At 35.8% G+C, this 25,987-nt stretch overlaps 1 protein-coding gene across 1 annotated transcript in view; it reads right to left on the bottom strand.

Moving 5' to 3' along the window:
* Positions 1-552: 552 nt before the first annotated feature.
* The window catches only part of LOC108288591 (carboxypeptidase Q-like), an 81,404-nt gene continuing 55,969 nt past the window's right edge, over positions 553-25,987 (bottom strand). The window contains exon 2 of the mRNA XM_017507573.2: positions 553-1,031. Coding sequence (XP_017363062.1) covers positions 868-1,031 — 164 coding nt within the window. The 3' untranslated portion in view covers positions 553-867. The remainder of the gene's footprint in view (positions 1,032-25,987) is intronic.

The following is a 25,987-nucleotide window of genomic DNA, read 5'->3' on the forward strand; positions in this document are numbered from 1 at the left end:
AATTGCTTTATCTCTTGACAATAAGTTTATTTTTTTCTTGTTCTGGTTTTGGTGTGTCTTGTAATTTTTTATTGAATATTAGATGTTGTGTGAGGAACAATAGGAGAAATTGGCTCCAGAGATGATGGGGATTACTGTTTTTGCTCTAGAGGACTCTGTAAATATTATTTAGCCTCTCTGAGCTCCAACCATGTCATCAGCAAATTATGAATATGTCCCAATTTCATGGTAATGTTGTGTAAAATATACAAAACATAAATGCAAAATAGCATTATTTATCTAGTCATAAACCCTAATACTTATCTTTAATAAGGCAATTAATTATCCATCCTTGATTATTTCCCCAAATGATAATATCCTTTTTTCCTGTAAATTAAAAAATTTCAAAGCTCATTTTAAAATTCACATAATATAAAAATATGCAAATTGGAAAGCCAAATGCCTCTATATGTTCAATTAAGATCATACTAAAATTGAGTAATTCTTCTACTCCTTCAATAAATATAAATCATATTTTCATATTTAGTGTTAATAAATGAACACATAAAAATCTGAGATCTTCCAAAAGTTTATTAAGCTTTTAGTTTTAAAGTGGAAACAATATTTTTAAGAGTCAATATAAAGAAATGCCCTCACTGTGATCCCTACCATATGTTGATTCTATGTGGTGGCAGGCAGGGGAGAATGATTCCTTCTTCTAAAATCAGAGAATTTGAAAAGTATCAGAAAGATAATAACAGAAAGCATGAAACAGAGTTGTGCTTTGAAGATGAGTTAGATGAAATTGTTATGTGAAGAGGTGTTTTCCAAAGTTGCAGACCCAGGATTCCTGGCCAGAAGCATGAAAATGTTTCTTTCTTGCTGTTTCTAGGACCTAGGCAGCATTTCTTCCATGTCTGCAACAACGTAAGAGACAACAGCCCAAACAGCAGCAGCAACATTCATCTGCTTTGGATCCATGACAGTCATGGTGTCTCCATGGGAGTGATGGAAGAAGAAATACTTGTATAAGTCATCAAGTAGACTGGCTCCTGGGGGAAAAGAAGAAGAATTCTTAGTGGAGTATTTTGACGGACACCATTGAATACACACTTCTCCCCCTTCACTTTTGTCTGCGCCTATTATACAGTCTGCAATGGCAAAGTAAATACTTTCCCAGGCTCTCTTGCAGCAAGAAAATGTGACACCATTTTGATGGCTATGATGTGAGTAGCAGGCTATGGGAGAGTTCTAGAAAAGCCTTTAACTTTGTTGACAAAGAGCTGGGAAAATACCCTGAATGCTACATTCAAGGCAGATAAGAACTTTGGAGCTACATGGGGCAATAAGCCCCTAAACTAAAAATGGCAGAGTGGCAAGTGGAGTCTGCATTTGGACAATTCTGCTAACCATCTCAGTAAGCTCTGCACTGCCTTCTGGATTTCCTGTGATGTGGGAAAATACACTTTTATTTGTATAAGTAACTGAGACAAATGCCTCATATTTATAAAAAGGCAGTATCTTCTTTGTATCTGCATGTTTGCAAATTATGTACCTTCCTGGATGCAAAAGAAAGTCAATATACCCCTTTGTTCAAGTTTTCCTTCTCAAATTATCCATTTACTTCCTATAGTCATAACATCCCCAGCAACCTCCAAGGGCACCAGCAGGAGTCTCTGCCCCACTTCAAAGCTTCCTTCTCATTCAAGTGCAAAGCTTTTTGCTGGTTTCAGTCATGGCTCATCATAGCCTCAGGGAAACTTCACTGTCTCTTATTTATCCTTGAAAACCTACTAGGCTCATCTTACGGATTCTAGTTACAGTTCTTTAGCCTCTAGCTAGCTTGATTGATTGGTTGACTGTTCTATTGTGAAATATACCATACACACATAAGATTGTAGAAAACATAAATGTATGTTATAAAGGGTGACAATAATAAGTTTATACATGTTCATAATTCAATGCAAGAATGATATTACTAGTATCTTGGAAACCTATTTATGACACCCCTGCCCGTTGCAGATCTTTTCCTCCCTCCAGAAGTACCCACTATCCTGCCTTGCTTGTTAATCACTACTTGCTTTTCTACAGTCTTACCACTTCATACTTTACCATATATAATGTATATGACTGTATATAACAATTATACATGTACAGATATACAGTTTAATATTGCCTACTTTTGAACCATATCCTCCAGATAGATTTCTTCAGCTTGTTTTTTCCACTTAAACATATATAAGATTTATCTATGCTGTTGTGGATAGTGGTGGTATTTTCATGTTTTATTGCAGTACATTACCTCTTTGTATTTATTATCCATTTTTACCAACAATGGTCATTTAGGTTGTTTTCAGTTTTCCATTACATGCTGTTATCAACATTCTCGAGGCTTTGAATGTAGAAATGGCTTGCTGGGCTATAGAGTATGGGTGTGCTTAATTTTACCATGCAATTCCAAAATGTTTTCCTTTTCAATTTACTCACATTGCTAGTATATAAGTCCTTCTCTTGCTTCACATAGTCTACAGCACTCGACACTGTCAAACTAATTTTTATAAATTTGGTGAGTGTGAAATGTTAGCTTATTCTCAGTTTTAAAAGTGAGACTAACTGTGAGATTAAGTATGTTTTTACCTATGGACTTTTTGGTCATTTATGTGTTTCCTCTTTTGTGAAGTTCTTGTTCATGTATTTTGCCCATTTTTCAATGGATTTGTCTGTAAGAGTTCTTAGCATAATTTAGATACTACTCTTCTGTTAGTAGCTCCCCAGTTTGTGGCTCATTTCTTTACCCTGTTTAGTGTGTGTTTTGATGAATAAGTGTTCTTACTTTTAATGTAGTTGGATTTATGAATCTTTTCCTGTAAGATTTGTACTTTTTATGTCTTAAGAAGTCCTTCCTTACCCTAATATTATAAAGATATTCTCTGATATTCTATTCTAAATTTGTAAAAATATTTCATTTTTAAGTTATCCACCCATCTAGAATAGGAAATAATTGTTGCATAGGGTGTGAGGTAGGATTCTATTTTGTTTTCCATTGTCCAGAACATTTATTGATTAGTAGTACCTCCTTTTTCCCCACTGATCTGTGGTACTGATTTTGTCATATTAAGTTTCCTTATATGTTTATTTTGGGGCTTTCTAATTGTTTCAGTGGACTATTTGTCTATCTCTGTAACAATGTCACACTATCTTAATTGCTATTGCTTTAGAATCCTTGCTATCTGTTAGGTCAAGTTCCCTCACTTTCTCTTCCTTCTTCTTCAGGGGTGTTTTTGATTATTCGGAACCATTTGAACTTTCAGATGAATTTTAGAATTATTTAAAAATTCTCCAAAAGTGTTTTTGGATTTTGACCAGACTTGTGCTAATATTCATTTTAAATTGTGGGAAAGCCTAACATCTTTTTATTAGAATATTGTGTTCTTATCCATGAAAACGGTGTACTGATACATGTTTCTATTTGCCTTCTGTAATGTCTTTAAAATTTTATAACAGTTTTACATATCTTTTGTTAGTTTTCTTTGTTTGATGGCTTATATTTTTTGTTGCTATTATAAATTTACATTTCGAAAAACTTAAATTTTCTGTTTGTGGCTCTCCAGTTTTAGTATCAAGGATGTATCTGATTCATAACATGGTTTTCCTTCGTTTTTTACATTCTGGGATAGTTTGTGTAAGATTAGAATTATTTATTTCCTGGTTATTTTGTAGAACTTTTAACAAAGCCATCAAAGTCTGATGCTTTCTTTATGATAACAATTTTAACTAATGATTCAATTTTTTTTCAGGTTATTGGGCTACTCAGGTTTTGTATTTATTCTTGAATTAACTATGGAAATTACATTTGTCTAGGAATTTGTGAGTTTTGCCCAAATGCTCAAAATAATGGTATGAAGTTGTCAGTAATATCCTGTTTTTAATTTTAGTTGATGTCTGCAGCACCTATAGCAGTGCCCTCTTTTTCATTCTTGATGTTGATTATCAGTGTCATCTCTTTTTTTAATCTTGCTTGCAGTTTCTCAGTTTTATTAGTGTTTTGAAGAAAGAGAAAAGATGACAACTTTCATTTTTTGGATACTTTCTATATTTAGTAGTTATTCTTTCATTGATTTCTGCTCACAAGTTTATATTATGCTTATATTATTTTACTCCACCTTTCTTTGGATTTATTTGCTTTTCTTTTTCTAACTTTTGGAGTTAAATACTCAGTTTATTACTTTGCAGATGTGCTTTGTCTCTAGTATAAGCAGTAAGGCTATAATCTTCCCTCAATACTGCTTTAGCTGTATCCCACTAGTTCCAATTAGTAGTTTCATGACCATTCAGTTTGAAATATTTATTAATTTCTAGTTTGACTTTTTTCCCTGACTCATGAGTTAGAATGTGTTTAATTTTCAAAAATATAAAGTTTTCTAAGTTATTTTTTTCATTATTTATTTCTAATTTAACTGTTAGAGAATGTTGGCTATATGATACAGATTCTTTGAATTTTGTTGATGTTTGCTCTGTGGCCTATATTATATGATGCATTTTGTAAATGTTTCATGTGTATTTGAAGAGAATGTGCTTTCAGTGTTCTGTGTAAGTCCATTAGATCAAGCTTCTTAATTGTGTTCTTCAAACCTTTTAACTCCTTACTGATTTATTGTCTATTTGACCCATCAATTTTGAGAGAGATGTATGAACATGTCCCCTTGTGATTTTGAATATATTGTAGTTGTAGTTCCAGTAATTTCTTTTCTATATATTTCAAAGTTATGTTGTTAGGGGTATATAAATTTAAAATTATGTATCCCAGTAAATTGAATATTCATCTACAGTAGCACTTTTTGTTCTGGAAGTCTAGTTTTCCCTAATATTTGATATAGCCACACCTGCTTCTTTTTGAAGAGTATTACCCTGGTATGTCCTTTCCCATCATTTTACTTCCAGGCTTTCTCTGTCTCATACTTTTGGGAGTTTCTCTTATGAATAGTTTAGAATTGAATTTTAAAAATATAGTCTAATAATCTTTGATTGTTAACTGGAGAGTATAATCCATTTATGCAGATTGTGATTATTGTTAAACTGGATTTATTTATACCATCTTAGTTTTTGCTCCTATTTGTTCATTGTGTTTTCTAGGTTTCTTTTTTCCCTTTCTTTCTTGCCTTCTTTTGGGTTGATTTTTTTTCCCTCCTCTCATTCCTTTCCCCGCCCCCCCCAACTCTATTAGCTTGGAAGTTACATGCTTTATTTTAATTCTGTCAGTGGAGATCTTGGGAATCATAGGTTACACATTTATCTTAATAAGTCTAAAGTTAATCAATATCTTATAAAGTACACTAGTGGCCCCAAATTTTGTACTTGTCCTAGATGCACTCATTAAACCCATTAAAACCCATGCTCTAGGCAAACAGGGATTAGCAGACAAATGCCAGGCCCCAGGGTTTTCTTATTTCTATAGATTTTCGTTATTTCTATTATTTCTTACCTCTGAGGAATTCCCTTACTTCGCCTCCTGCTAAGTCATGTGTTATAAGAAGATAATTATTGTTATATCCAATAACTATTTTTCAGAAAAGGAGAGATGTTTCTAAGGGTTTCTGGTAACCACATTGTTAGGATTTCCCTCTTCTAATCACCTACTTCCTGTCTTGTGGATTGGAGACTGCCATGGTTTTTGAGCCCTCCATTTCCCCAGGATGCCATCTAGATTTTCTCTGAGCCCAACTTAAGTTCTTAAAAGTTCGTACCAGAGTTTTCTCCTATCTACCCCTATAAACCCCTTGCTCTGGGGTGCAGTACTTACGCTGTCAACAGAAAGATAAGGGCACAGATATTCCAGATGAAGAGAACATGTGAGCATTCCAGTTTAGTTGATATTGGGGGGTAACTTGGGCTAATTATTGGCAGATAAAGTTGGCAACCACCTGTGGAAGGTCCTAAATGTAAGGCTGAAAATAGACCGAATGTAGTTCATAAATGTGGAGTCATCGTGGTGGGAGGATGAATAGGAAGGTGAGGTGACAAGAGCTGTGCCTTAGGGAGATGCTTCGAAAAACATGAAGGAGAAATTGTGTGAATAACCACGAAGGTGAGTATACAGCTGGAGAAGAGGTCTAGTCTGGGGTAGAGGTAAGAGGGACCAGAGCCAGATGATGACATCTTGACCTCCAGAAGGCATAGATAACCACACTTCCCAGTAGAAAAGCCAGACATCCATTTTAAAACGAGAAGATAGTTTTGCCATGAACTCACAGCACACCCAGAGGAGACAAATCTGTATGTTTACTCTGATAGTAGCTAGAAGCATTTTAACAGAAACTGTGACATTTTAGAATTAGTTGAAGCTGGCGGGGAATACATGCTCTCTGACCCCAGAGAGTATCAAGTGAATGTCAAATTCATGTACAAGTTAAGGACAGAGTCAAAACCTTCAAAGAACAGAAGTCACTGAGGGTACATGGAGGATGAATTAGAATTGTGGATGTCAGGAAACAGGAAGGCACATTTAATTCCAGCAGACAGAGCATGGAACATGCGGGGCTGTTTCCTTCCCAGTCAGAGCTTCTTAAAGACACTGCATGGTGGTCGACAGAAAAAGGCTCCAAATTCCCTATTAAAAAAAAATAGAGGCAAGAAAAATATTTGTCCATGCCCTCTTCAGGGTTCCAAAATTCTCAGACTGAAGGAATTTGGCTGCCTTCCTTTAGTGACTTAAAGAAGGCATTTCCTCAGATATTATCTAAGTTCCCATGAACATTCTACAAAACTAAAACAACTCCAAACAATCTTCTATCACGAATGAGAATGCCTATAACTGCAGGAGATACCAGGGTGGGCCTGTTGGCTGGCTTGCAACTTTGTCTCTGCAGTTCCCAGGAGACATTTTATCAGTGACAGCTACTGATCTAAAAGATGTGCACTGAGGGAGATCCTGCATTTCCGTTTCTGAGAGCACCTGACATCGCAGGGTGAGTGGGGGGAATGTTAACTATCCCCAGGGATAAATTGCACAGGATCTTTTGACAAGTATATGAGCTCTGAAGAGGGAGTCATAAAATGGTTTTATGAAATGGAAATCTGGTAGAAGGAGCCTGCCCTGAAGGCCAATATTCTCCCCTGGAAGCAAACTACAGCATTATTAGGGCAGTTTCACTGTTAGAAAATTATTTCCAAGGGAGGTTTGAAGTTTAAGAATGTGAAGAGATATCCTTCAGCATGTCAACCAAGGATTGGATACACCTAGGCAGAGAGGTAGAGCTGACAGATATGGGGTTTAGAGGCAGGCAGGGCTGGGTTCAAATTCAAATTCTTCCACTTAAAAACTGGGTGACTTTGAAAGAATGGTGTAAAGCCATTCAACTTTAGTTTCCTCAATCATGAAACAGAGCTAATGATATCCAACCTCCAAGATGCTTGTGAGGATTAGTAGGTACTTAATTTTTTATCATAGTTATTATATAGCCACAAAGATGAGCCAATGTATATCAACAGTATCATGACAGTATCAATTCATTACAACTTGGAGGATTGAAAATTCCAATTTAGTAAATTAAGGCTGTGATGACTACTTTTAAAGATGGAATAGCTGGTCTGTGATTCTAGTCTATATGACTGCCTTGACCCTGGTTTGGATTATTTTCCCTCTTCCTCCTTCCCTTACCTCTTCTTCCTCTCTATGAATCTTTTTTTTTGTAAACACTCATCTCACAGAAAATATCTTCCCGCTGTGTGACTAGGTGAAGACCATCCAATGAATATTATAAAAAATACCCAAGCTGCCCCATAGTGTTCACAGCAGATTTCAGTCTTCACAGGGTGCTCTCACTAATGACTGTGGCTTGTGCAGAATGTTGGAACAAGACTGAATACCTGCTAATTCCTGAAGAGATGGGTGGGCACATATGCAAAGATTCTCAAAGTCCCCCTTATTGTAGGTTGACTCTCATTCATATGTAATCAGTGAGTTTTCATGTACACAAATTAAGCAATTTGTGTTATGAGAAGTTTTTGAAAGACATTCGAAAGCACTGAAAGTTTAAATTCAAGTCTGTTATTTTAGTGCATATACTGGCTGCTGTGGTGCTGTATGAAGGATGCATTCACAGGCGAGCAGCTGTGGGAAATCCATTTCTCCTTTATAAACACATCTTGAACAGTCTGGGGTATGCAGTTTAATTGCCATGGAATGTATTATAGACATTCCCCTGATCATAATAATTATGAAGTTAGGGAAGAATGTTATGGTCTTAACATATTCACTGCAAGAAAACTTAGTCCCTCTAGAATCCTTGAAATACTAAAAATACATTTAAATTTAATTAAAATTATTATTATTTTCAGCAACATTATCAAATGAAAAAAAAAACACATATTATTTCCAAAACAATTAGAAAATCAATTCATGGGATTTGCAGACACTTAATCTCTTTTCAAGGGGGCAGTTTAATCCCTACTGTATTAAATCTTATTGAAAATTAGACTCAAAAGCAGTTCATTAACAGCTTCCTAACACATAGCTCCCTAGAAGAGAAAGCAACTCAACTCATAAGAGGGGGAAAAAAGGAAATGAAAACAAGACAGGATAGGACCAGAAGGTAAAATAATAATAATATTAATAATAAATAAAAAATCCTCAATCAAAAATCCATGAAAAGTATTCTACTTTTAGTTTTTAAATTCTTAAGCCACCCAAGAATCTCCAAGCTTGGGCCAGTGGGCTAAAAAGTTTTAGGTATGCCACTAAGCTCATATACCTTCTATCTCTTTGGAAACCTTGGCTTGGCTATGGGGATAATTTTGACCACATAGTTTAGGTCAACACCAACACCTCTAGTGGACTTGCAGGTCGCAGGGTATCTGAACTGTATGATAATGAGTCATCTTTCTGTAAGGTTGTAAAACTGTGTGGCAGCAGTAACTAAGACTAGTTAATCAGCACTGCATGAAGATGATACTATAGACTCCCCATACAGAGGAATTGCAAGAATAATAGTGACTACTTGTTGAGTGCTTTCTCTGTACTGCGGGCTTTCTGGAGATTTTTTCATTGAATTTCCCCAATGAGGGACAGATCTTCTTGTGTCTTTAACAGATGGAAAATAAATCTCAGTAACTTGTCTAGTGCCATACCAGACAAGTAAGTGGTAGAAATAGGATTCAAACCCAGGTGTCTCTGATCTGAAATCCATGCTCTGTATCTTCTTTCACTGCCCAATCTGAGGAAATCTGCCTTTTCCCCAGGAGGAAGCCATTTCCATGACTTGCTTTGTTTGCAGTTCTGATCTCCCAGCCCTATTCTACTTTACGACAAGGAGATGGAAATTTGGGTTGGAGGTATCCTGGACCATGAAATAAAGACTTGAATTACATTCATACAGTGGGCAGAAGATGAATGGCAGCCCTATCTGACACTGAGACCATCACTTTGGCTGGGCCACACTCTGTGGGCGTGCCAGTCCTCCTGGGACTTCCTGACCATTCAATCTAAAGCCTACCCCTCTACGTGGCCACTCGTTATCTCCCTTACTTTGATGCTGTTTTTTTTTCTTTCTTTCTTTTTCATAGCACTATCTACCAGCTGAAACAACATTAGCAGGGTTTTGTTATTTGTAGTCTGTCTTTTCTGCTAGAATGTAAGCTCCTTAAGAGCAGGGGCTTTTTCACCCCAATCCTCAATGCCTGGCACATAGTGAACGCTTAACAGATACTTGTTGAATCACTGAAAGGGTAAATGAAAAAATTCTTAATGTGTAATGGAACAAAAGCAGAAATAAAGACTGACTCCATTCTCCTTTTCTACAGTAACTTATGGTAAATAAACCCCACTTTCTGGGGCTTCTACTCTCAGCTTCTGCACTGGAGAATGACAAGTCAGTACTCCTTACCAAAAACGTGTAAACATATAGCAGTATACAAGTGGAGATCCAAACACTATTATATACTACTGAGTATGTTCTTATAACTTTCACCGCTCTAATAAAAATTATTCATGACTTAAAAATAAAGCAAAAAGGTAGGAAGTATATTCTTTCAATGTCATTTAGGGGCCAGGTCCACCTAAAGATTATTTATTAGAATGCACTTTTTTTGACTCACTGCTTACTGTTGATTAAAGGTCCCAGATTTAGTGAAGTTACATGTTAACTTACTGATGTCTAAAAGAGATGAAAATGAATTTTGTCCCATGGAACAGATATCTCAAAGGTTACAGTTTTTTGGCATCTAAGACATTAGCCAGTTTTTATCTCACACAGCAATTTTATCCTAATTTATATTTGTTAAGTTGCATAGACCTGGTTTCTCAAATGCTCTTTAAATTGGTATAGCATCTTAATGATATATTAATAAATTGAATAAATTTTTTGACATGCATGAGATTCATGATTTTACTGTTTAGAAAATTGTATTACTTTACCATCACCCACCTAATAAACTCTAAAAGAAAAATTATGTTCATATGCTTTTTGCAAAAGTTAAGTGACTCACAAAGTCCTCATCCATGATTTTGTACATGATTACTCTAATGATCAAGAGCACTGAACCCACTGATCACCAATATAAGGGCTGGCCTTCAGGTAGAAAGTGTGCCTTCCCTCTGCATATAGTTTATCGTCTGTAGGTATGAGGAATATTGGGGGAAAATAAATATAAATTACATATATGTATTTACATATGCAAGAATATAAATATATACGTAGTATGTATGGAGAGAGAAAGAACATATATAGGTATATATGTGTGCATGTGTCTGTATGTGTATAAAATGTGGCACTTCTTCAATACCTACCACTTCTTATTACCCTCTATTTCTCCATTGACCCACTTCACATCTTCCACATGATTCTAGGTTCAGCATCTTTGTGTTTATAATTTTCTGTGTGTGCATGTGTGTAAAAACATATATAGCTATAAAGAAACATCTACACCTTCTTACCACTCTATTTTGAATTGGACTCATGTTTATATTTTGGTCTCAATTTATTGTTTTCACCTTTGTCTATACAGAATTTACTGCCACCTCTCCTTTCATGGTCTGATATCAATAAAGTTCTTTCTTCACCTATCTGAGCCAGCGTGACTCCTTGTAAATGCCTTTCTGCAGTTCTCTCCACACCTGGGGAATGATGTTCACTGAGAAAACATCATTAAAAATTGTTTCTAACAGAGCACACTATGGGAACATTCAGTGCATCTGGGTTTTCAAACCTGAAAACACTCTAAAGATTATTTTCAGTGTAGACTTTATAATAAAAGCTTTAAAATAATCATAATTTAGTATAATCATGTTCAAATGGACAGATTTTTGATAGTTGGCTATAAACACATGGAGCATAGAAAGCCACAGTGAAGCAGAAGTCAGGTTTTAGCAGAGATGACATTTGAACTTAAGCATCTTCCCCACCTCTTCATGCCCACCTTCCCTTCCATTGGCAAGCAGAAACAAGGAAATTAGGCAAATGGGAAGTATTACATAAACATGCTGTTTTGACTAAATTCCCATCTGAAATCTGAATAGTTTAGCAGGGCTGTTTGGCAGGAGTACTGCAGGGATGCCCAGGTGACATAATGGAGCTGGAGTTCCAATTTTGTCAGCCATTGTTAACGCTTATGGTACTGGAGGCCAACTGGAGGTCACAAGGGAGAATCCACACACCTCTGACCAGTGGTTTTCACTTCCACATGGCCAAGCTGATGAGTTGATAACACCCACATTTAATCATAGAGCACTTAAGCAGATAGAGTCTAGGAGAAAAAGAAATCCTGGCTTTATAAGAAGAAGTCTTGACTAACTAATTTTTTACAAACTTTAAAAAGGTTTAAAGATTACCAGCAAGAAAAAGGGGATATTTTGCCTACTCAAAGAAACTTTTATGAAACTATACTAATAATCAAAAAGGTTGAGTTTCCTTGGGATTGAAGGGAATGTTTTGCTGTGAATAGGAAACTAACTGGATCTGAGACAAAACAAAAACAAAAACAAAACAAACAAACAAAAACAGAAGCAACAAGTGTTTCTCTATAATCAGGTCCACTTGTGGACTGGTATCATTGTTTGGAATTGGAATCAGTCTTGGGAACCTATAAAAGCCCCTCCAGTCATAGGATGCTGTTAATTTTCCCTATTCTTCCCCACAAGTAGGGCAGGTTAAAATTGTCCCTTTAAAGGACTCTAGTATTAATTCATAGTGATTAAACTATGCTGGGTTACAAAGAAAAATAAAATTATTTTATAGAGGGTATGCCCAACAATTTTAGGGGTGATGTAGAAGTAGCAGCAGCCCTCCACAGAATGCCTCTGGGGGTCACTGTCTGAAGTAGAATTATAGCTAGAGAGACCAAGAGTCTGAACCAAAATGGGCTTTTTTCATTTCCAGATATCACAGTGTCAAGGTCACAAGGAACTCTACCATAGGTAATAGTAGGTAAACATACAAAAAAGTCTTACTACTAAAAAATCCTATCTGAAAATGTGCATTAAATATGAGCTTAAATGCTAATGAATAATATGTATCGTGTTCAGAAAAATGAAGATGGTGTCATGTGAATTTCTTTAGAGGCAGCTCTGGCCAAAGAATAAAACTGATCTGAGTGTGAGACCCTTTGGATTCCTGTTTTCCATATTTGCTTATGTGTCAGACAGTATGGATTTATCTAAAATAAGTGTGTCTATGCATTTGTCTAAGGCAGCTGGTTACAAAAAAGATGACAACCTACATGACTGATGCTACAAAATAGTAGTAAGGTTTTCCCCAAATCAGGTTCTGAGGGAAGAACTACAAGGAAGACAGAGACAAGGCGAATTATCCTTGCTTCAAACCATAATCCTTGAGAATGAAACAAAGTTACAAGTTGAGAACAGTGAAAAATTAGGTGAATGTTGGCTAAATATTCTAATGCACTTCATTTTATTTATGCAACTAGGCTTTTCTTTCTTGGTCACCTGGCAGTGTCCCATTTGGCAGCTCAACACAGCCTCTTTAACTGACAGCATGGTGAAGGGATGCAATTTTTTTTTTTTGACACAAAACCTTGTAAAATATAATGTACTAAAAATCATCATGCAGTGAGGGAAAGAATGGGCAAAACATGAAAAGCTTTGTGAATTCCAAACAAAGGGAAACAAATGTGTAAGGAGCAGCCTGGGAAATGAATATGCTCTTAATGCATATTCATTTGGGTCAAGGAATAGCCATTAAATGCCAATGCTCATGAAAAAATCCTGACCCAAAGAAATCCATTTATAGGAAATCTACAAAGCTGGGAGGCAAATTTAGCATTTAAAGGTAGTTAATTCCCAATGCTATTTGTGGTTGACCCTCGTTAATGTAATTTTGTAGGACAATCCTTGTAACGAAGAAATGGCGATTATTCTTGGTAGTCACCCAAAACATAATTAAAGTCCATTTGATCAAATGCTTCTATGGTGAGACAAACTGTAATTTACACATTTTTGTAAAAAAAAAAAAAAAAAACACACATGGCTGATGATGACAAAGGAAGCTAATGCTATGGGGTAACTTGCCATTAGCTGCTTCATCATGTATACTCAAACTCCAGAATTATGGGGCAAGGTAAGTGATGCTTGAGATTTGCTGCTGCAGATCCTGAAATAGTTTCCAGTGACGAGTTTATAAATAACACCAGGAGTCCTGCTGTTTCACCTCCTGAGTCATTTTTCTCTAAAGCCTTTAGAATTCTTGACAAAAGGTGGAGAGGAAAGGGTGCTGTGCTTTACTAACTAATTAAACTGGTAAAGAGGCCTCATGATGGAGGACATGGAACATGAAGCATGAATTACTACTTGTTTATTTAATAATTTCATATAGCTGAGAAATAATCATCCAGCTGCTATAAAGAGATTAAATGACTACTCAGAATGATCACAGTGACTTTGACAATGTATCAACCTTTTATTCATTTTTACATACATAGCAGGGCAGCAACTAGTATAGTGGGACTTGCATAGAAGGATTTTGGAAAGGGCATCATATTCATTCAACTTATGTCTACTGAGCTCCTGTTAGGTGCTAAGTACCTTGCTAGGCCCTGGGAAAACAGTGGTGGGCATAATTTACCAGGTGCCTGCTCTCACAGAACTTTCAATCTAGGGGAGTACATATGTGGAAATGAGGCTGACTGGAATGTGAAAGAGCACAGCTGAAAACTACTTGAGATTCTGCAGATGAAGCTTAACAAGAAAAAAGGCTCATTTTCCCTAAGTTCTTGAATCCAATGCAGTAGAGATTGTTTACGGGTATGTTAGTGGATGGCACAGGCTGTTTCGCTGGGAGCATGGTACAGAGATTGGGAAATAGCATTCACACTTTTTGTGTCTGGAGTAAATGACATATGGTTTAACGATGAAACAAGCAACAGAATCATAACCATAATCATAGCCAGGATTTACTAAGTACCTTCTATGAGCCATGGCCTGTACTAAACACTTACAGGCATTATCTTATCAAAGCCTCACAATGATTCTATAATTATTATTATCCTCATTTTACAGATGAGTAAACTTTGGCTTGAAGGTAATCATGATGAATATAAAGCAAAAGAATCTGGTGAGAGGATGTGTAGGCTGTTTTACCTAGTGCTGAATTCATATTTGCTCACCTTAGGGAGAAGACCACAGGAGTGGGGAGTCATGGCCCCAGAGTGGAGTGAGAGGGCAATTCTGTAAAGCTGGCATCCTCAGATAGCCCCTGCCCACGTCGGCACCCATCTTTTCTTTCCAGGGAACTTCTCACATGAATCTGTGCTTTCTGAAATGCCTTCTATTAGATTTCATGTCTGACTTGCAATTTCCAAAATGATATCCTTCCCTTGCATCTGATTCAGCTCCACATGCTTGGTGATAGACGTCTAACCCACTCTGCTGGTTTAGGGTTGAATCCCACTCTGTCTATGGTAAGTAGATTGTCAGAATGGTCACTGTCCTTCCTAATTTTTAGACTTACTTCCCCCTGTGGAGAAATGCCTCCTCCCCTTGAAAGTTTTCTTTTCACATAATCAGTGCTGAGAGAGAATTTCTCTAGTCCAACCATTATCTAATGTTTAAATCACTTTATAATATCCCCAATATATGGCTGTGGAGCCTTTTCTTGAGTACCACTACTTTCCACAGCAGCCCATCCCAATTGCTCTCCAGGCATGCATTCATTCAACTTAGAACTACATTCGTAAAATGACCTGAGGAGAAAGTTTTAAGCAATGGACTATGATAGCTGTGCCAAGCCACCACCCTTAAGGAGGCCCAAATCAGAGAGCTAGGACTTACACACCAGGTGCAAAACAAAACATGAGATCCAAAGTTAGAGCTCAGAAGACAGAAAGGTCAGTTCCTACTGTGATGCCCAATCAGATCAAAACAACCCATGCCCATTTCTTAATTCTCTGAGTGACTAAAGGAATTCATAGTGCTGCAAAACCTTGGGAAAGAGCTAGATAACAGTAAGTGCTAATATTGCTTCTGTTATGAACAACAAAATAATTATCTGCTTATTTTTATACAAAATTTGCATAGAATAAAAATACCCATTCTAAGTGTACATGTGACAAATTTTGATAAACGAACACATCTGTGTAACTACCACAGCAATAAAATGTAGAACATTTCCATCACCCCTAAAAGTTCCTCACGACCCTTTTCAGTCAATTACTTCCCACCTCGGTCTCAGGCAACCACTGGTTTGCTTCCTGTCACTATTGATTAGGCTTGTTTTTCCTATACTTTTACATGAAAGTAATCATATAGTGTGGTCTCTTGTCTCTGGCTTCTTTTACTCAGCATGGTGATCTGGGAATTCATCCACATTGTTGCACAGTTTGTTTATTTTGGACAGTTTAGTGAGTGTTAACAATGCCATGTCTTGGTTTTAATTTGTATTTCTTTTTCTTTTCTATTCTTTTTTTTCTTTTTGAAATTGAATCTTGCTCTGTCACCCAGGCTGGAGTGCAGTGGTGCAATCTCAGCTCACTGCAACTTCTGCCTCCCAGGTTCAAGTGATTCCCATGCCTCAGTCTCCCTGGTAGCTGGGACCACAGGTGTGTGTGTACATTTTTATATACAAATATACAAAATTTTTGTATTTTTTTGTAGAGATGGGGTTTCACCATGTTGGCCAGGCTGGTCTCAAACTCCTGACCTCAAGTGATCTGCTGGTCTTGGTCTCCCAAAGTGCTGGGATTACAGGCATGAGCCACCACATCCAGCCTTAATTTATACTTCAGTGATGACAAATGATGTCAAGCACCTTTTCATATACTGATTGGGGATTGATGTATCTTCTTTGTGAAATGTTTGTTAAAATGTTTTGCTCATTTTTTCTTGTTTGTCTCCTTTTAATTGAGTTGTAAGAATTACAAGTCCTTTGTCAGATACATATATTGTATTTTCTCCTCAGTGGCTTGCCTTTCATTTTCTTAATGATGTCTTTCAAAGAGTGGAAGTTTTACTTTTGATGACGTCCAATTTACCAATTTCTTTTAATGGTTAGTTCCTTTAGTAATCTAAGGAATCTTTGCCTAAGCTGATGTCAAAAGATTTTCTCACATATGTTCTTTTATACGTATCATAGTTTAAGATTTCACACTTAGGTTTATGATCCATTTTGAGTTAATCTTTGTGCAGGGTATGAGGTAAGGGCTAAGGTTCATTTTTTCCCCTAAAAATATCTGTTTTAACGCTATTTATTGTAAAGATTATCCTTTTCCTATTGAATAACCTTGTACTTTTGTAAAAATTAAGTGGCTATATATGTAGGGACCTATTCTATTCCACTGATCTGTCTATTCTTATAGCAATATGCCAATACCACATGACTTTGATTATTGTAGATGAATGGAAAGTTTTTGAAATCAGAGTAAGTCCTCCAATTTCTTTTCTTTTTCAAAATTTTTCTGGTTATCCTAGGCCTATAGCATTTCCACAAAGATTTGAGAACCAGCTTGTTTTCTACAATAAAGTCTCCTGGAATTTTGATTGTAATTGCATAGACACTGTGGATCCGTTTGGGGAGAATTAACATCTTAACAATATCGTGTCTTCTTACCCATGAACACTGTATCTTTCTTCATTTATTTAAGTTTCCCTAAAATTGCCTACATTTTACATGTATTTAAGAACATGAAATAAGAATAATTTATTTTTTAAAACATTATTTGTTGTTAGTATATAGACATAAAATTTGATTTTATATATTGTGACCTTGCTAAGTTTAGTTCTAGTAGCATATGTTCATAGTTGTCTTAGAATTTTTTATGTACTGTGAAAGTTATCAGAATAAAAATGAAGCCATAAATGTTATAAAAACCCTAAAAAATACAGCTAGGGAAGGTTATAAAGAGAGAGTTCTCATGCTTGTGTGCCTGATAACAAAAAAGACTGCAAAAACCACAACTTTGCACCAAGACCATCAAGATCTTGCATAAAACTTACTTGTGTAAGTACATCGGCCCAGCAGTTACCTGTCCAGCCTCAGACTGGTGTCACTCACTATTTTTTATTAATTTTTTTTATTATAGGTTTAGTGGGTATAAAGGTAGAAGACATGTATATATTGTGCAGTTGTGAAGTCTGGGCTTTCAGTGTACCCATTACACCCTTCTTATTGATCTTTGCAGTCAAGGATTTCAAAACAATTACGTAATCTGCCTCATTTTTTCCTTGAAAAACCTTTGTCTTCCTTTACCTCCCTGAATACACACATAGTTTACTATGGCACAGGTATTTCCATTGCAATGCTTTATTCCCAAATAAACATCTTCCTTTCTCTCTGTTTTAGTTATTTAGGTTGACAGTACAAAATCCTGTTGTTTATTCATAATAATAATTTTACTACTTCCTTTGTAATCTATAATCTTTTATTTCTTTATCTTGTCTCATTTTACTAGTTGGGACTTGCAATATGAGGTTTAAATAGAAGTGGTGAGAATGTGAATCCTTATCTTATTCCCCACGTAGAAGGAAAGCATTCAATCTTTCATAATTAAGCTGAAGATCTGGCATCACTGCCTTTTAACAGGTTGAGGAAGCTGTCACTATTCCTAATTTTCCAGAAGTCATTATTATGAATAGGTGTTGAATTTTGTGCAATGCTTTTTATGCACCTCTTGAAATTAGCATACTCTTTCCTTTATTATGTTAATGTGGTAAATTATATTGAATGATTTAAAAATATTAAACCAACCTTAAATTCCTAAGATAAATGCCACTTGAACATAGTATATTATCCATTCTACATAGTGCTGAATTTAATTTGCTGATGTTTTGTTAAGGATTTTTGTGTCTACATTCATGAAGAATATTGGTTTATAGTTTTTTTACAATATCTTTGGTTTTGATATCACTGTCATACAGGCCTTATAAAATGAGTTGGGAAGCATTTACCTCTTTCGCTGTTTTCTTAACATTTGTATAATCGTGTTATTATTTATCTTTAAATGTTTGACAAAATTAATTAGGCAACTACCTCGGCCTGGGGTTTTCTTGAGTAAAGGTTTTTACTTATGAATTCAATTCATTTAATTTATAGGGGTACTTAGGTTTTTTATTTCTTCTTGAATCAATATTAATAATTTGTCTTTTATGGAATTCATGCATGTCATCTAAGTTGTTGAATTTTTTGGTATATGTTGGTTCATTATAGTCCTTTAGTATCCTTTTATTGACGTTATGTGTAGTCAAGTGTCCTATTTCACACCTGAGATTGCCAATTTGCATCTTTTCTTTTTTCTTGACAAGTTTGATAGCTTATCAGTTTTATAGTTTTCTTTCATAAAATCAGTTTTAAAATTCATTACTTTCTCAGATTTTTTTATTATTTTTTATTATTTTTATTTATTATTTTCTATTTATTATTTTTATTTTCTTTTTCATCGATTTCTACTTTTTTCTGCTTAGGGTTAATATAATTCTTTTGTTGTTGTTAGCTTATTAATGTGGAAGAAAATCACTGATTTTAGAACTTTCTTCTTTTTTAACATAAGCATTTAAAGCTATAAATTTCCATCTAAGCACTACTTTAGCTTCATCCCATACACTTGGATATATTGTGTTTTTATTATCAAAAAGGTTCAAATAACTTGTAACTTCCTGGTGATTTCTTCTTTGATCTGTCTATGTCTTATTTAGAAGTGTGCTATTTAATTTCCATGTATTTGGGATTTTCTTGATATCTTAATGCTTTTGACTTCTTATCTAATTCCATGGTAGTCAACAAACAGACCTCACATAATTTTAATCCTTTAAAATGTATTGAGCCACTTTTATGACCCAGTGTATAGTCTATCATGGTGAATACCATGTGCACTTAAAAACAATGTGCACCCTGCTGTTGTTGAATGCATTATTCTGTAATATCAATTTGATCAAGTTGATTGATAGTATTGTTTGAATCTTCCATATCCAGACTGACTTTGTAGCTACTTGTTCTAACAAATGCTGAGAAATAAGTGTTGAAATTTCCAACTACAACTATAGATATATGTTTTCTGTTAATTCTGTCAGGTTTTCTTTCAAGTATTTTTCAAAGCTCTGTAATTGAGTGAATTTACTTTTAAGATCACTGTGCCATACCTGAAGGAGTCCCCAGAAACCCAGTAGTGCCTCAACAGGCAGACAAGCAACCTCATCAAGCAGCTCCCTGAGATCACAGCCAGGTAAATCCATGAAGATGGGAAAAAAACCAGTGCAAAAAAGATGAAACCATCAAAGACCAGAACACCTCTTCTCCTTCAACGGATCACAACTCTTCAACAACATGGGAACACAATATGACCATGAAAGAGTGCAATGAATTGACAGAAACAGGCTTCAGAAGGTGGATAATAAAAACTTTTCTGAGCTAAAAGAACATGTTCTAACTCAATGCAAAGAAACCAAAAACCTTGAAAAAAGGTTAGACAATATGCTAACTAGAATAACCAGCTTAGAGAAGAACATAAAATACTTGATAGAGTTGAAAAACACAGCACGAGAATTATGTGAAGCAAACACAAGTTTTAATAGCCGAATGGATCAATCAGAAGAAAGGATATCAGAGACTGAAGGTCAACTTAATAAAATAAAAAGAGAAGGAAAGACAAAAGAAAAAATAGTGAAAAGAAATGAACAAAGCCTCCAAGAAATATGGGATTATGTGAAAAGATCTAATATACACTTGATCAGTGTACCTGAATATGACAGGGAGAATAAATCTAAGCTGGAAAACACATTCCAGGATATTACTCAGGAGAACTTCCCAAGCCTAGCAAGGCAGTCCAACATTCAAATCTAAGAAATAAAGAGAACTCCACAAAGATATTCCTCAAGAAGAATAACCCCAAGGCACATAATTGTCAGATTAACCAGGGTTGAAATGAAGGAAAAAATGCTAAAGGCAGCCAGAGAGAAAGGTCAGGTCACCCACAGAGGGAAGCCAATCAGACTCACAGCAGATCTGTCAGCAGAAACCCCACAAGCCAGGAGAGAGTGGGGCCAATATTCAACATCCTTAGAGGAAAGAACTTTCAACCCAGAATCTCATATCCAGCCAAACTAAGCTTCATAAGTGAGGGAGAAATAAAATCCTTTATGGACAAGCAATTACTGAGAGATTTCATTGACACCAGACCTGCCCTACAAGAGCTCCTGAAAGAAACATTGAGCATGAAAATGAACAAGTACTAGCCACTGCAAAAACATACCAAATGGCAAAGACCAAAAATGCAATGAAGAAAATGAGTCAACTAACTGGCAAGAAAACAAGCCAGTAACAAAATGGCAGGATCAAATTCACACATAACAATAGTAACATTGAATGTAAACGGCCTAAGTGACCCAATCAAAAGACATAGACTGGCAAACTGGATAAAAAGTCAGAACCCATTGGTGTGCTGTATTCAGGAAACCCACCTCACATACAAAGATACACATAGACTCAAAATAAAGGGATGGAAGAAGATTTACCAACAAATGGAAAACAAAAAAAAGCAGGGGTTGCAATCCTAGTCTCTGATAAAATAGACTTCAAACCAACAAAGATCAAAAGAGACAAAGAAGGGCATTACATAATGGTAAAAGGATCAATGCAACAAGAAAAGCTAACTATCCTAAATATATATGCACCCAACACAGGAGCACCCAGATACATAAAGCAAGTTCTTAACACCCTAAAACGAGATTTAGACTCCCACACAATAATAGTGGGAGACTTCAACACTCCACTGTCAATATTAGACAGATCAATGAGACAGAAAATTAACAAGGACATCCAGTACTTGAATGCAGAGCTGGACCAAGCAGACCTAATAGACATATACAGAACGCTCCACCCCAAATCCACAGAATATACATTTTTCTCAGCACCACATCACACTTACTCTAAAATTGACCACATAATTGGAAGCAAATCACTCCTTAGCAAATGCAAAAGAATGGAAATCATAACAAACAGTCTATCAGACCACAGTGCAATCAGATTAGAACTCAGCGTTAAGAAACACACTCAAATCTGCATAACCACTTGGAAACTGAACAACTTGCTTCTGAGTGTTGACTGGATAAACAATGAAATGAAGGCAGAAATAAAGATGTTCTTTGAAACCAATCAGAATGAAGACACAATTTACCAGAATCTCTGGGACGCCTTTAAAGCAGTCTTGAGAAGGAAATTTATAGCAATAAATGCCCACATGAGAAACAAGGAAAGATCTAAAATTGATACCCTATCATCAAAATTGAAAGAGCTAGAGGAGGAAGATCGAAAAAGCTCAAAAGGTAGCAGAAGACAAGAAATAACTAAGATCAGAGCTGAACTGAAGGAGACAGAGACACAAAAAACCCTTCAAAAAAATCAATAAATCAAGGAGCTGTTTTTTTTGAAAAGATCAACAAAATAGACAGACTGCTAGCCAGACTAATAAAAAAGAAGAGAGAAGAATCAAGTAGATGCAATAAAAAAAGATAAAGGGGATATCACCACTGATCCCACAGAAATACAAACTACCATCAGAGATTACTGCAAACAGCTCTATGCACATAAACCAGTAAACCAGGAAGAAATGGATAAATTCCTGGACACTTGTACTCTACCAAGACTAAACCAGGAGGAAGTTGAAGCTCTGAATATATCAATAACAAGGGCTGAAGTTGAGGCAGCAATCAATAGTCTACCAACCAAAAAAAAGTCCAGGTCCAGATGGGTTCACAGCAGAATTCTACCAGACATACAAAAAGGAGTTGATTCCATCCCTTCTGAAACTATATCAAACAATATAAAAAGAGGGAATCCTCCCTAACTCATTTTATGAGACCAACATCATCCTGATACGAAAACCAGGCAGAGACTCAACTAAAAAAGAAAACTTCAGGCCAATATCCATGATGAACATCAACACAAAAATCTTCAATAAAATACTGGCAAACCAAATGCAACAGCACATCATAAAGCTTATTCATCGTGATCAAGTAGGCTTCATCCTGGGGATGCAAGGCTGGTTCAACATATGCAAGTCCATAAATGTAATCCATCACATAAATGGAACCAAAGACAAAAACCACATGATTATTTCAATAGATGCAGAGAAGGCCCTTCTACAAAATTCAACAGCCCTTCATGCCAAAAACTCTCAATAAACTAGGTATTTACGGAACATATCATAAAATAATAAAAGCTATTTATAACAAACCTACAGCCAATATCATACTGAACGGGCAAAAGCTGGAAGAATTCCCTTTGAAATCAGGCACTAGACAAGGATGCCCGCTCTTACCACTCCTATTCAATATAGTATTGGAAGTTCTAGCCAGAGCAATCAGGCATGAAAAAGAAAATAAAGAGTATTCCAATTAGGAAAGGAGGAAGTCAAACTGTCTCTATTTGCAGATGACATGATTGTATACTTAGAAGACCCCATTGTCTTAGCCCAAAATCTTCTCAAACTGATAAGCCACGTCAGCAAAGTCTCAGGATACAAAATCAATGTGCAGAAATCACAAGCATTCCTATACACCAATAACAGACAAACAGAGAGCCAAATCAAGAACGAACTCCCATTCACAATTGCTACAAAGAGAATAAAATACCTAGGAATACAACTAACAAATGATGTAAAGGACCTCTTCAAGGAGAACTACAAACCACTTCTCAGGGAAATAAGAGAGGACACAAACAGATGGAAAAACATTCCATGCTCATGGTTAGGAAGAATCAATATTGTGAAAATGGCCATACTGCCCAAAGTAATTTATAGATTCAACACTATCCCCATCAAGCTACCAATGACCTTCCTCACAGACCTGGAAAAAAACCACTTTAAACTTCATATGGAATCACAAGAGAGCCCACATAGCTAAGACAATTCTAAGCAAAAAGAACAAAGCCAGAGGCATCACACTGCCAACCTTCAAATTATACTACAAGGCTACAGTAATCAAAACAGCATGGTATTGGTACCAAAACAGAGACATAGACCAATGGAACAGAACAGAGGCCTCTGAAGCAACACCACACATCTACAACTATCTAATCTTTGACAAACCTGACAAAAACAAGCAGTGGGGAAAGGACTCCATGTTTAATAAATGGTGTTGGGAAAACTGGCTAGCAATGCAGAAAGCAGAAACTAGACCCCTTCTTGTCACTTTACACTAAAATTAACTCCAGGTGGATTAAAGATTTAAACATAAAACCTAACACCATAAAAACACTAGAAGAAAATGTAGGAAAAACCATCCAGGACATAGGCATAGGCAAGGACTTCATGACTAAAACACCAAAAGCAATGGCAACAAAAGCCAAGATAGAGAAATGGGATCTAATTAAAATTCAGAGCTTCGGTACAGCACAGGAAACCATCATTAGTGTGAACTGGTAACCAACAGAATGGGAAAAAATTTTTGCAGTTTACCCATCTGACAAAAGGCTAATATCCAGAATCTACAAAGAACTAAAACAGATATACAAGAAAAAAACAACCCCATTCAAAAGTGGGCAAAGGATATGAACAGACACTTTTCAAAAGAAGACATACATGAGGCCAACAAACATGAAAAAATGCTCATCATCACTGGTCATTAGAGATGTAAATCAAAACCACATTGAGTACCATCTCACACCAGTTAGAATGGTATCATTAAAAAATCTGGAGACAACAGATGCTGGAGAGGATGTGGAGAAATAGGAATACTCTAATACAGTTGGCTGGGGAGTAAATGAGTTCAACCATTGTGGAAGACAGTGTGGCGATTTCTCAAGGATCTTGAAATAGAAATTCCATTTGACCCAGCAATCCCATTACTGTGTATATACCCAAAGAACTATAAATCGTTCTACTATAAAGACACATGCACACATATGTTCATTGCAGTCCTGTTTGCAATAGCAAAGACCTGGAACCAACCCAAATGCCCATCAATGATAGACTGGACAAAGAAAATGTGGCACATATACAGTACACCATGGAATACTACACAGACATAAAAAAAATGATGAGTTCGTGTCCTTTGTAGGGACTTAGATGAATCTGGAAACCATCATTCTCAGCAAACTGACACAAGAACAGAAAACCAAAGACCACATGTTCTCACTCATAGGCAGGTGTTGAACAATGAGAACATGTGGACTCAGGAAGAGGAGCAGTTGGGGGGTGCTAGGGAAGGGACATCAAGGGGTGGGGAAGGATAAAATGGGGAGAAATGCCAGATATAGTCAAAGGGGAATAGAGGCAGCAAACCACCTTGTATGTATGCACCTATGCAACAACCTTGCATGACTTGCACATGTACCCCAGAACCTAAAGTAAAATTAAAAAAAAAAAAAAGAAAAATATATAAAATTTAGAATTTCATATTCATTTTTGTTTCAAAATGAATTTTTTAAAAATAAAAAATCACTGTCTTATGATAAATAGATTATTTTACCATTATAAAATGTCCCTCCTCCTCTCTAATAATGTTCTCTATTTTGAAGCCAACTTTTACAGAAAGTACAATTATGATAGCCTTCATGTACACAAAATTTGCTGTATATCTTTTTCTATCCATTTATATCTAACCTACCTATTTTTATACTTAAAATGTGTTTGTTTTTTGGAAATAGCATATAACTAAATCTTGCTCTTTTTTTACTCAGTTTGACAGTTTCTGTCTTTTAATGGGGGGTGGTTAGTCTATTTATGCCTAATGTAATTACCGATAAATTGAGTTTGTCTATTATATTATTTTTTATGCTTTATTCTTTATTCCTTTATTCTTTCACTGTTCTTTCTTCCTTTCATCTCATATAAGTTTTTTTTTTTTTTTTTTTTAAATCCCATCTCATCTTCTCTATGGCTTATTAGCTATACCATTTTTTAAAATGGTTGCTTTACCATTTACAACATGCATTTTAACTTATCACAGTCTTCATTAGATATGTACTTCATATATTTAAAAATCTTACAATAGGATATTCCCTTTATCTTCTCTTATCTTTTGGTTATACATTTTACTTCCTAATATATCATTATTGCATCTTTATTATTTTTTTATTTGAGGTCTTTTTACTTTTGAGATATTTTAAAAACAAGAATGCCTTTTATATTTACTCACATATTTATTTATTTCATTTTATTTATTTTATTTTTTTAAGGCAGAGTCTCACTCTGTTGCCTAGGCTAGAATGCAGTGGTGTGATCTTGGCTCACTGAAACCTCTGCCTCCTGAGTTCAAGTGATTCTCCCGCCTCAGCCTCCCGAGAAGCTGGGATTACAGGCACATGCCACCATGCCTGGCTTATTTTTATATCTTTAGTACAGGTGGAGTTTCACCATGTTGGTAAGGCTGTTCTCAAACTCCTGACCTCAATGATCTGCCTGCCTCAGCCTCCCAAAGTACTAGGATTATAGGCATAAGCCACCACACCCAGCTTACTCACATTTATTAATTTATAATCTTTTCTCTTTTGTGAAGATCTGAGTTTCCATTATTTTATTTTGACTTGATAAACACCCTTCAACATTCCTTATAGTGGTGAAGAATTTGCTCACC

This window comes from Cebus imitator, unplaced genomic scaffold, assembly GCF_001604975.1.
Source record: "Cebus imitator isolate Cc_AM_T3 unplaced genomic scaffold, Cebus_imitator-1.0 Scaffold379, whole genome shotgun sequence".
NCBI lineage: Eukaryota > Metazoa > Chordata > Mammalia > Primates > Cebidae > Cebus > Cebus imitator.